Source organism: Gouania willdenowi, chromosome 14 (assembly GCF_900634775.1).
Source record: "Gouania willdenowi chromosome 14, fGouWil2.1, whole genome shotgun sequence".
Lineage (NCBI taxonomy): Eukaryota > Metazoa > Chordata > Actinopteri > Blenniiformes > Gobiesocidae > Gouania > Gouania willdenowi.
This window is the reverse complement of record NC_041057.1, coordinates 22,017,055-22,027,424: the sequence shown is the minus strand read 5'-3', so window position 1 is coordinate 22,027,424 and position 10,370 is coordinate 22,017,055. Positions and strand designations below refer to the sequence as shown.

The following is a 10,370-nucleotide window of genomic DNA, read 5'->3' as shown; positions in this document are numbered from 1 at the left end:
GATGATGAAATTGATGCAAATCCATTGAAAAATAGCATTTAGAATGTGATGGCGAAGGATTTTCTGGTGACCCTAATTACTGAAAAATACACAAAATGACAACCAAAATGAACAAAAATATCAGGAAAATACACAAAACAAAATCTTGCCTTAATAATATACAAATACTGAATAATTATTTAATAATTGTAATAGTAATATTGTGCTCAGTACACCAATTTACTAGCAGTATACTTCAAAATGTACTGTATTTCAATACTTTTTGGGCAGTGGCGGCTGGTGCATTTTTCTCCGGGGGGCTACAACTCCAAAATAGATATACACCAAAAACAGGTTTTGTGTAGCTTTGAACAGATAAGTATGGACAATTGCAATTACAGAACTGCTTTCAACCAAACCACATTTATTGTCATCGAACCCATAAACAAGTACGAACAAATATAGTATATAGTAGTGTAAGATGAGAATTATTTTTGTTAAGTTTCATTTCATTAATTTCCCATGTAAGGCAAGATACAAGAATTCATTTAAGCGTTACTTTTTCATTTTTACATCCATTGTTTGAAGTTTAAAAGATTTGTAGAAGGGTACTAGTTTATGGTACACTGTCACTTTGAGTTGGGTGGGAACTGGTAACAACGATGTTTTAGGGGTACACGTACCCCAATTTGAGAAACTTTGGTATATACAATAGAGTGAGTGTGTGTCAGGGTTATTATACATCTTGAAATGTAATTTGCTTTGTTTTTTAATTTTGTTTTATAGATTTAACATTTTTTTCTCTAGTTTTAGTGAGTTTAACAAGTAATTAAATAAAAACAGGAGTGAAAAATGAAGTGGTAAATGAATATACATAATTTAAAACCTGATAATATATAATTTAAGAGCTAGTTTACAAAAAATGGACAAATTCAAGATTTGAAATCATCAAATGTAGTTTGTTCCTAGCAGTGACGTGCAGTCAGGGTAGCCAAGGTAGGCAGTGCCTACCCAGGGGTGAATTGATATTTTGATTATTTGTTTTAAATATAATATAATTATTTATTTTTCCATTTCCGATAGCCTACAGTACCTGTAAGTTTGAAAGTGTCCGCATTTTGCGCGTATCAGCCCAAATTACTAAACAGCGCTATTTCCTGGAACAGCTGCAGTCTCACTCCGCTGTAAGGCAGGAAGAGGCCACGCCCCCTCCCAAAAGCACGTTGCTGCTCTGCCTCTGTTCACATAGCGTGTTTTTACGCGTTTGTGCATGCGCAGTTAGTTCCTCAAGATGACAACCATTTACGTTAAAACGGACCTAACCGTGCGATGCTAAATGGTATACGTAAGTTCACAGTGCATTAGTGAATTGATCCGATGTGACCGCTGCTGCTACGTTCTATCTTGCTCTAGCGAGTGGGCGGGATAACACTACAGGCAGGATAACAGCACGAGAGATGATAGAGAAACTTTCTTTTAAGGAAAAACAACAGCTTTTTAAAGATGGGAGACCAACACCTGAGCTACCAGACCTTCAGTAAAGGTAAGGTCAGAAAATTGTTCGTATTTTTCACAGTGAATGGAAGGATTGGCTTTGTGGATGGGCCTCACTGAGGCTGTTCCGAATTGTTGTTGTTGTCATTCTCCGTGTTTCTGTGTTTCCCACACAAACAACAGATGTGCTGTCGTGTCATGAGATAAATCTTGTTGTGAGAGGATGGAGGCTATATAAAATAATTGTTTATATTTCTTTTACAATGTTGATTTTGTTTGCTGGCTAAATGCTTGTTCATGTGGATCTTGTTGGGTTTTTTCCTTTCTTTTTATAAATTTTATAATTTAATAAGCGCATTGAGATGACATTGTTGTAAATTGCTTAATACATATGGTATGTGGCTATACCAGCCTGTCATTGCTCGATCCCATTAGATCTCGGGAGCTAAGCAGGTCTGGGTCTGGTTAGTAGGTGGATGGGAGACCACTGAGAATTCCAGGTGCCACAGTGGGGTCGCAGTCACCCCAGTAGTATCTGTCATTGTGTCCTTGGGCAAGGCACTTTAGCCACATTGCCTATTATGAATGTAGTGTGTGTGAGTGAGTGTTGGTGGTGGTCAGTAGTTGAACGAGAGTGGATGGTAAAGATTTTTGCGCCCCAAGGAAGAAACACATCACCAATCAGACACAGATGAATAAAACCACTTCTCACATCATCATCTATATAATTTTTATTCTGATTATCTAAATACATTATACATTTGTTACGTAGTGTTTTTTATTCATTAATAATTTTTATTATTTTTTGTCTTAAACAAACGCGGTGAGTGGTGGGGCTACGCCCTAGCGCCCTCTATTGGCCAGCCGCCACTGTTCTTGAGACTAAATTGGACCAAATTTTAGTTTACCAAAAGCTTTATTTCATACTGTAAGTAAACTTATAGGTCTACTAATACTATACAATAATCTAACCCACTTTCATTTAAATGAGCACTTTTTGTTAAAATATACACTGTGATATACTTTTAACTTTACTTGTTCACTTAACTATCCTACCAATAGACTTGTGTTTTGTTTTTTATATTTTAATTTAAGAATTCACAGGAAGAAAAAAATGTGTTGCATTTTATCGCTATAAAGCCATTACAATGTGGGGAGAAATGTATTTTTTAGTATGAAGTAAATATACTTGGATTTTAATGTATACATTTCAGTGTACTGCAAATATGATAAAGTGATGTGCTTTTAAATGTATCTTTGATTAGTACATAAAATGAAAAATGCAAGTATCCCTTTTAATTTTCAGTTTAAAATAAGTATACCCTAAGCACACTTAAATAGACTTCTTTTTTGTAAGGGGTGTTTGGTGCTTTGCATTTTAAAAATATTTTTCTTCATTGTATTCTTTTAAATAAATTATAATAAACTCAGTTTGTTAAGTGTTACTGTTTCAATATTATTTTTGTTTTTTAAAAGAAGTGGAACAAACTGCAGCAGTGCTGAAGTCAGCAACTTCTCTTACTCTACTGTGTTTGACTGAGAGAGAGAATTTTAATGTTTTTACTGCTGATTTTAAATGTTTTTATTGGTTTTTAAACATTTACATGTTTATGTTGCAGTTTTCAATCATGTAAAGCACATTGAATTTACCTGGCCTGCCTTGCCTCAATATTACACAAATATTGAATAATAATTTAACAATTGTATTATTATTATTATTATTATTATTATTATTATTATTATTATTATTATTATTATTATTATTATTATTATTATTATTATAACTGTATTAGTGTAAATATCAATATCTATCTAGCTCTCACTTACAAGCCTCAGCAAAAAAAAACCCAACAGTTTGTTTACCCTTAGTTGCTATGGAAACTCAGCCAGTAGAACCTTCGTCTTTCATCTGACAAACTTGATAGCAGTCATTTTAACTACTTTCTCATGAAAACAAGTGTTATTTGAAACCTTATGAGAATCCATGGATTTCCTAGGAAAGATTCCCGGGCTTGTACAGAACTTGACCAAAGGTTAGTGTTTACAGCTCAATTTCTCTGTGTAATTTAGATTTATTTTAAAGGTAATTTTTTTTCCTGGGAAAATTTCCTTCAGAGAGGAGTGTATATCTGACCTTTTAGCTTTAAATCTGTGATAAATGTGTATTTCTTTGCTGTAAATTAGTCTAAAATGTCAAGGGTTATTTATAACAGCCTTGTCTCTCATCTATTTGTTTTGGCGGGGCAAAAAAATCATAATAAACAAAGCTTCATCTCTTATCACTTATTAGTGTTGAGGGGTGCACAACACGTTTATTGTGATTGGAGGCTTTTTGTGTCGATCACACACGTGGGCCGCAGGTCTTAATAAATGAATGAGAACGGCACATTCACACATACCAGATATGAAACCTAGCAATTCAGCGTTTGACCTCAGTTTGAGGGGGCGCTAGCACAGCAATCTGTTCATTTACAACCTTTAATAATCAGTAGAAGAAGAATCTCTACCAATCCTAAAGCCGCTCAGTGTTCACAGACCCAACCAGGTACATTTATTATCAGCATCTTCAGATAAAACTACTTTTTTATTGCTGATTTGAAATGTTTTTATTGCTGTTTTTAAATGTTTTTATTGCTGTTTTTAAATGTTTTTATTGCTGTTTTTAAATGTTTTTATTGCTGTTTTTAAACTGTTACATGTTTATGTTGCACTTTTCAATCATGTAAATCACATTGAATTGCCTTGTATGAAATGTGCTTTTCAAATAAATTTGCCTTGCCTTAATATAATACAAATATTGAATAATTATGTAATAATTGTAAATGTAATAATAGTATTTTAATAACAATAATACTACTAATAATAATACTACTACTACTACTACTACTACTACTACTACTACTACTACTACTACTACTACTAATAATAATAATTATTATTATTATTATTATTATTATTATTATTATTATTATTATTAAGTAGGAAAAAGTAAAACAAGATAAATATTGACACACATATACGAGTAAAGGCTGTTGATTCATTCAACAAAGTCTTTGCGCTATAGTTTTAAAATGAACTGTTTCAGAAAAGCGGCCGACTCGTCGTTAGGTAAACATCAGTTTACTCGAGTATTCAGGTAAAACTCAGCTGCCGTTTTTAAATGGTAAAATGCTAGAAAGCTTGATATAAGACATATTTTGATCACTGGTGACTAACTACATATGTGTAGAACAGTACATAGAACTGTAACATGGTTCCCCAGTTTTGCGTTAAATTATAATTGACAATTTTTATAGTATTTTCAGGGCAGTTACAATTACAAAGTTAATTATCTGAACCCAGTTACAATTCAATTACGATTACGACAGCAACAGATATTTAAAGTTACAACTACGCCATAACTGTAATTAATTATCAATTACGCGATTACAATTATAATTGACCCCAAACCTGGAAAAAAGATGGATTGTTGTGTTTTTCTGTTAGAAGTGAACACTAAGCGGTGCTAACATTGGCTTCTAATCATTGAAATAAACAAGAAATGTGGAGGACGCACTAACATGCTGATGTTCTTCTTTTCAGAAGGACCCATCCCGCGACAGTTTGAGGCCCCACTCAAGGATGAGGCCCACGGGCTGCTCCCAATGGGAAGGGGCCGGAAAAGAGAGTTCGACAACGAGAATGTTCTACTGTCAAACAATAAGAAACCCAAGCTTGAGGAGACCCAAATATCTGAGAACTGCAAAGATGTAGACACAGACGATTCACTGTCTGAGCTACATGAAATAATTGGACCCACCATACCAGCTCGCATTCCCTTTTTGGAGCACGATTCTCAGGATGACCCTGCACCTGAAGAGTCATCATACCCTGACTCATCTTGTGTAGATGAAACAGAGATATACTGGATCCAAAAAACAGGTAAGATGAACAAAGCTAAACAAGCCTTGTTGTGATTATTGCGGGCACTCATTTTACTTCTAATAATGATTACTGCTTCAGTCTGTATTAGGGCTGGGCCGTGTATCGAGATTCAAGATATATCGCGCTTTCTAGTTTGGCAATATGGGAAATGACATTATTGCCTATATCAATTTATATATATTTTTATAGCTTATTTTGTTTAAAAACACTTGTTTTAGGAGTTGCTGCATTCGCTGCTTCTCAGAACAGCATGAAAAAGCACAGTTAGATGGATTACTGAGTGTGTCCCAACCCAGACCTTCACCTAAACAAGCCAAACTACAGAACTCACTCATACATGCTGTCCTTTATAGGAGGACATTTTTTTCAACAGTTTGTTAATAAATGTGTCTGTGTGGCATTTTGCATCAGCAAAATTAACCCTTCATTTTCTTTCTGGTGAGACTTCATTAGAATTAAAATGATCAAGATTTATATCATATATCGCCATTTTGACAATATCGAGATACAAGGTTTGGTCCATATCACCCAGCCCTAGTCTGTATTTTCTTTGTTAATAATAGGGCTGCAAGATTATGGCCAAAATGATAATCACAATTATTTTGATCAATATTGTAATCACGATTATATCACAATTATTTATCATTTTAGGGAAAAACATGTTTTATTGCACTACTTTGAAACAAACATGTGTACGGTTTACAGTGCAAAATTAAGCTTTAAAATGGAATTTTCAATACAAAATAGAAAAAATAAATAAAGAACAATTACCCCAAGAATTTAAAATGTACCAAAGGCTAACTGTGTAAAATTCACTATTACCGAGTGCAGAACCCGTATTTTAAATGTAAATATTGCCGACAATCAGGTTTATTTAATTGTGGCAACCAAAATTGTGATCTCGATTAAAATAAGATGAACTGTGCAACCCTAATATACATTAAAAATCAGGATTTTCGATGAATAATTGATCTTTGATTGTTCATGAAGTCATCTTAGAAGTTACAGTTGTGTGTGTGTTTCTGTGTTTTTGTTCACAGCAGAATATCGTCCAAACGTATAAATTGTTGCATTTTCAAACCAATGTGTGCATTTGTGTGTTTGCAGAGAATTTTAAGAAAGTTTACAAGGAGCAGAATCTGCTTGGTAAAGGTGGCTTTGGGAGCATCTATGCCGGTATTCGCCTGAATGATGACAAGTCTGTAAGTTTATACACACAATTTACACACAGTTGTAGTGTTTTCAGCCTTTAAAAATACATTTTTTCCATTACATTTAAGTTCAATGTTCAATTACAACTCAATTACGACCCCAGCGACCAACATTTTTTTCTGATTACTATTAACTGTGACCCTTTCTCTTGTGTTAGCTTTCTGTTAGCGTCTCTTTTCAGTTTTGAACCATGTCTTAAATCAGCTGTAAGATACACTAAAAAATATTATCTATCATCTAATTTGTTTCACGTCTCTTGGATACCTTGTTAGGTTTCTTTATCCAAGAAAAAAACGACAGGTAACAACAGGTAAACTTGATATGAAACTAATAATGATGATAATAATAATAATAATAATTATTATTATTATTATTATTATTATTATTATTATTATTATTATTATTTAAAAGTAGAATGCCCACCCAAGGACACTTTACAAAAAAAACAGAAATAAATGTTAACTATGTGTGTGTAAGCCATAGAACTGTAACATTGTTCCCCATGTTTGCATTTAATTAAATGTAAATGACAGTTGTTATAGAATTAGAACTAAATTACAATTTAATTACACTAACAACAGCAACACATCGGTAGAACAGATTAGTTCAGATTTCAGTTTTGATACTACAGTGAAAAGTGTTACAAAAATACCCAAAAGTGTATCACATAGACACATGTTACACACAATCCCGGTGACTTTAGCGTTTAAAAACCATGAACCATGTGATTAAATGCTTGATTTTTGTCTTGCAGGTAGCCCTGAAACATATTCCAAAGGCGAAGGTGAAATACTTGCAAGGGGATGTAAGTATACTTCTCATCAATGATGGCAGAAATTCTCAGATTTGGGGCTCGTTTTTGAAACATGGGCTGTTTGTTTTCTAAAATTCCAGGGTGGGAAATTGTTGGTTTTTGAGGCGCTGCTGTTGCTGCACGCGGCCTGTAACCTCACCAAAGGCTCCGAAAATAACCCTGGAATCATTGAGTTGCTGGATATCATTGAGCTTAAAGATGAGTTTGTCCTAGTCATGGAACGTCCTGACAATGCCATGGATCTGCATAGCTACAGCAAAAAGAAGAACCATGAATGGCAGGAACAGGAAGTGAAGGTAAGCACGACTTTATTCACTGTGTCTCCAAACTCGTCCCCTCACTGCCCCTAACCTAGGGCTGCTTGATTATAGAAAACAATGATAATCACCAATATTTTAGTCAGAATTGAAATCATGATTATTTGTCAACCAAATACATATTAATTTTCCTTAATCATAAATAAAATCATTTAAACACTAAAATCAGGTTTGTTCACTTTTGCACAAAACAAAACACTTCATCATCAAACCAAAGTGTTCCCATATAAGAGAATTTGACCTGCCTTACTTGTTTACCAAGTGTTTGTGCTGCGTTTCTCCTGCGATGTTTCAAGACCGCTAGCAACAACTTTCCTCACGTTAGCCTGCAGTTTAGCTTTAGCTTTAGCTTTGAAAGGGGCGGGGCTTAGGAGCTAGCATTCATATGCATTAAACAACGCAAAGTTAGTATTTTTAATTGTTTTTTTCTCATGTGTGCCAAGCTTTATTCTTTGTAGATATCCTAAATTGTGGAAGTTTGTTTCATTTAGCAAATAAAACATATGTATAATGACAGCCTAACCGTAACCTTTCTGTCTCTTTCTGTTACAGGTTATCATCAAGCAAATCCTCAAAGCAGCGTTTATAATGCACAAAAATGGGGTGTTCCACAGGGATATTAAAGCAGAAAACATCCTGATTTCCAACACCAATGGAACCCCATCTGTGAAGATTATTGACTTTGGCTGTGGTGATTGGGTGAAAGACGTGCCCTATGAACGGATGTCTGGTTGGTGTTTAATTCTTTTCTTGGTTGCACATCTTTGAATCCACAAAATGTCCTCTTTGACTCTCGTTCTGACCGCTTTTTATGTTCCATTTGTTTATGATTCTAGGTACACTGTCTTTTGCCCCACCGGAGTATTTTGCTCATAAAAAGTACCAGGCTGAACAAACCACAGTGTGGCAGATCGGGCTCCTCATTCATAATCTGTACACGTGCGTCACCTATAGCACTTTAGAACACGTGACAGGAAAAAGACGGATCATCAACCGTCTCTCTAAATGTAAGTCATGCAAACACAAACACTTGACTGTACTGTCCAGCAGGGGTGTCAAACTCATTTTAGTCAAAGTGGTTCGAACCAGTGTAATAATGGCATAATAAGCACTAAATAATGACGATTGAAAATGCTTTACCTTCGTTGTTGAAATGAAAATACATTCTGATTAGTGCTGTCAATAGATTAAAAAAATTGTGCTATTAATTAATTATGCTTTGTGATTAATAAATCTAATTAATGTCTTTTTTAATCTCAACTCAAAATTTGCTAAGAAACGCCCTCAACTTGAGGTATTTTCATTTAAATTACATTATTGTGGCAGATTGAAAACATTGATATATAACAAATTGGGCTTTATAAAGTCATTTATTGTTTTTAACAGACATTTCCGTTCCTCCTTGTTTTTTCTCTCCGTCAGATATTATATAATAAATAAAACAGATCCATCAATCACAGTACTGTAAATTAGCACATCAAAAATAACATTATTAACAACTCATGGATTTATTAATTTTGGCTCTGAACCCACTCAGTCTAGTGTAGCGTCCGAAGGACCGCTGTTCGTGCTAGCTGCTACATAGTTAGCATTGAGGTGGTAGAGCTCCGCTGGAAGGCTGGAGGCTAGCAGAGCTCCGCTGATCCACACACTCTTTCTTGCACAATTTGCACACAAGTCGGCTTTAGTTTTTCATCTGGTGTGTTTTTATTTTTAACTAAAATTAATGCGCACAAAGACTTCTCATGTTCTACCGTTGTAGCCGATGCATTAGTATTGGATATACCGTGAACGCGCGCAATGAGAAGAAAAAATGAGCGATTAACGGCGTTAATTTTTGTATTTCGTTATTTTTTTCCTATTATTAATTGATTGCAATTAACTGATATTGTTAAAACTGTGGCACATGATAGGAAAATAAGTGCACGTGCACAAATAACAGCCTTATATACTATGGTGAGACCCTTTTGATCAAATTAGAAATAGCAGCTCCTTTTTGAATCTTTGACACCTCTGATTTATAGACAATCATTGTTCTAAAATCTTCCTTTCATTTTACTCTCCAGTGGGAAACAACTTTGTGATGCAGTGCCTGAAGATAAATCCTGCCCTTCGATTGGGGTTAGATGACCTGCTGGATCACCCGTGGCTCAGAGTTTGAAAAAAACTCAATGAACTTCCACACCAGTGTCTGTGTGCAAATGTACAATTAAACTGTAAATATGTAAATAAAGTGCAAATATATTCTCAATCAAATCACTGTTCTCTGAGTCTGGTGAAGAAACACAAGAAATCATGTTAGAATGAAGTAAAAACACTTCTATGCATCTGTCTATGGGACTCAACATCCCACAATGCAATGCGAAAACCTTTCTGACAATGTCAATAAAATGAGTGTTTACAGTGGAGATAAAAACAAACTTTTAAACAAACAACAATTTCAATTGATCTATGAGGCCTACACTATAGATTAAACTGATTTTGTCTCCAGGCAGCTTTAATTATTGAAATTTTAAACAGTAAATTGTCACCATGAGGCAATCTGGCATTGGACTGAACCTTTTTGAAAAATTTGGTGATTTTTGGTCTAAGGGAAATAAGATTTCCTCCCCGGAACAAGAAGAAAAAAA

The 10,370-nt window shown here is 34.5% G+C and overlaps 1 protein-coding gene and 1 pseudogene across 1 annotated transcript; both read left to right on the top strand.

The window, feature by feature from the left end:
- The first annotated feature begins 1,867 nt into the window (after nt 1–1,867).
- Nucleotides 1,868–1,985, top strand: LOC114476291 (uncharacterized; annotated as a pseudogene).
- A 1,425-nt stretch (nt 1,986–3,410) lies between these two features.
- On the top strand, nt 3,411–9,901 carry LOC114476058 (serine/threonine-protein kinase pim-2-like). Its single transcript, XM_028467304.1, has 8 exons — nt 3,411–3,506; nt 5,056–5,394; nt 6,505–6,599; nt 7,364–7,414; nt 7,504–7,719; nt 8,293–8,470; nt 8,577–8,747; nt 9,807–9,901. The coding sequence occupies exons 1-8, from the start codon at nt 3,458–3,460 to the stop codon at nt 9,899–9,901; spliced, it is 1,194 nt and encodes a 397-aa protein (XP_028323105.1). The 5' UTR covers nt 3,411–3,457.
- The last annotated feature ends 469 nt before the right edge of the window (nt 9,902–10,370 follow it).

What these genes read in the sequence shown, in the direction of transcription:
- LOC114476058 (XM_028467304.1), top strand. Translation starts at nt 3,458, where the DNA reads ATGGATTTCCTAGGAAAGATTCCCGGGCTTGTACAGAACTTGACCAAA. An exon ending in ATACTGGATCCAAAAAACAG is followed by an intron (nt 5,395 to 6,504) that starts GTAAGATGAACA and finishes GTGTGTTTGCAG; the next exon opens with AGAATTTTAAGAAAGTTTAC. An exon ending in GCCTGAATGATGACAAGTCT is followed by an intron (nt 6,600 to 7,363) that starts GTAAGTTTATAC and finishes TTTGTCTTGCAG; the next exon opens with GTAGCCCTGAAACATATTCC.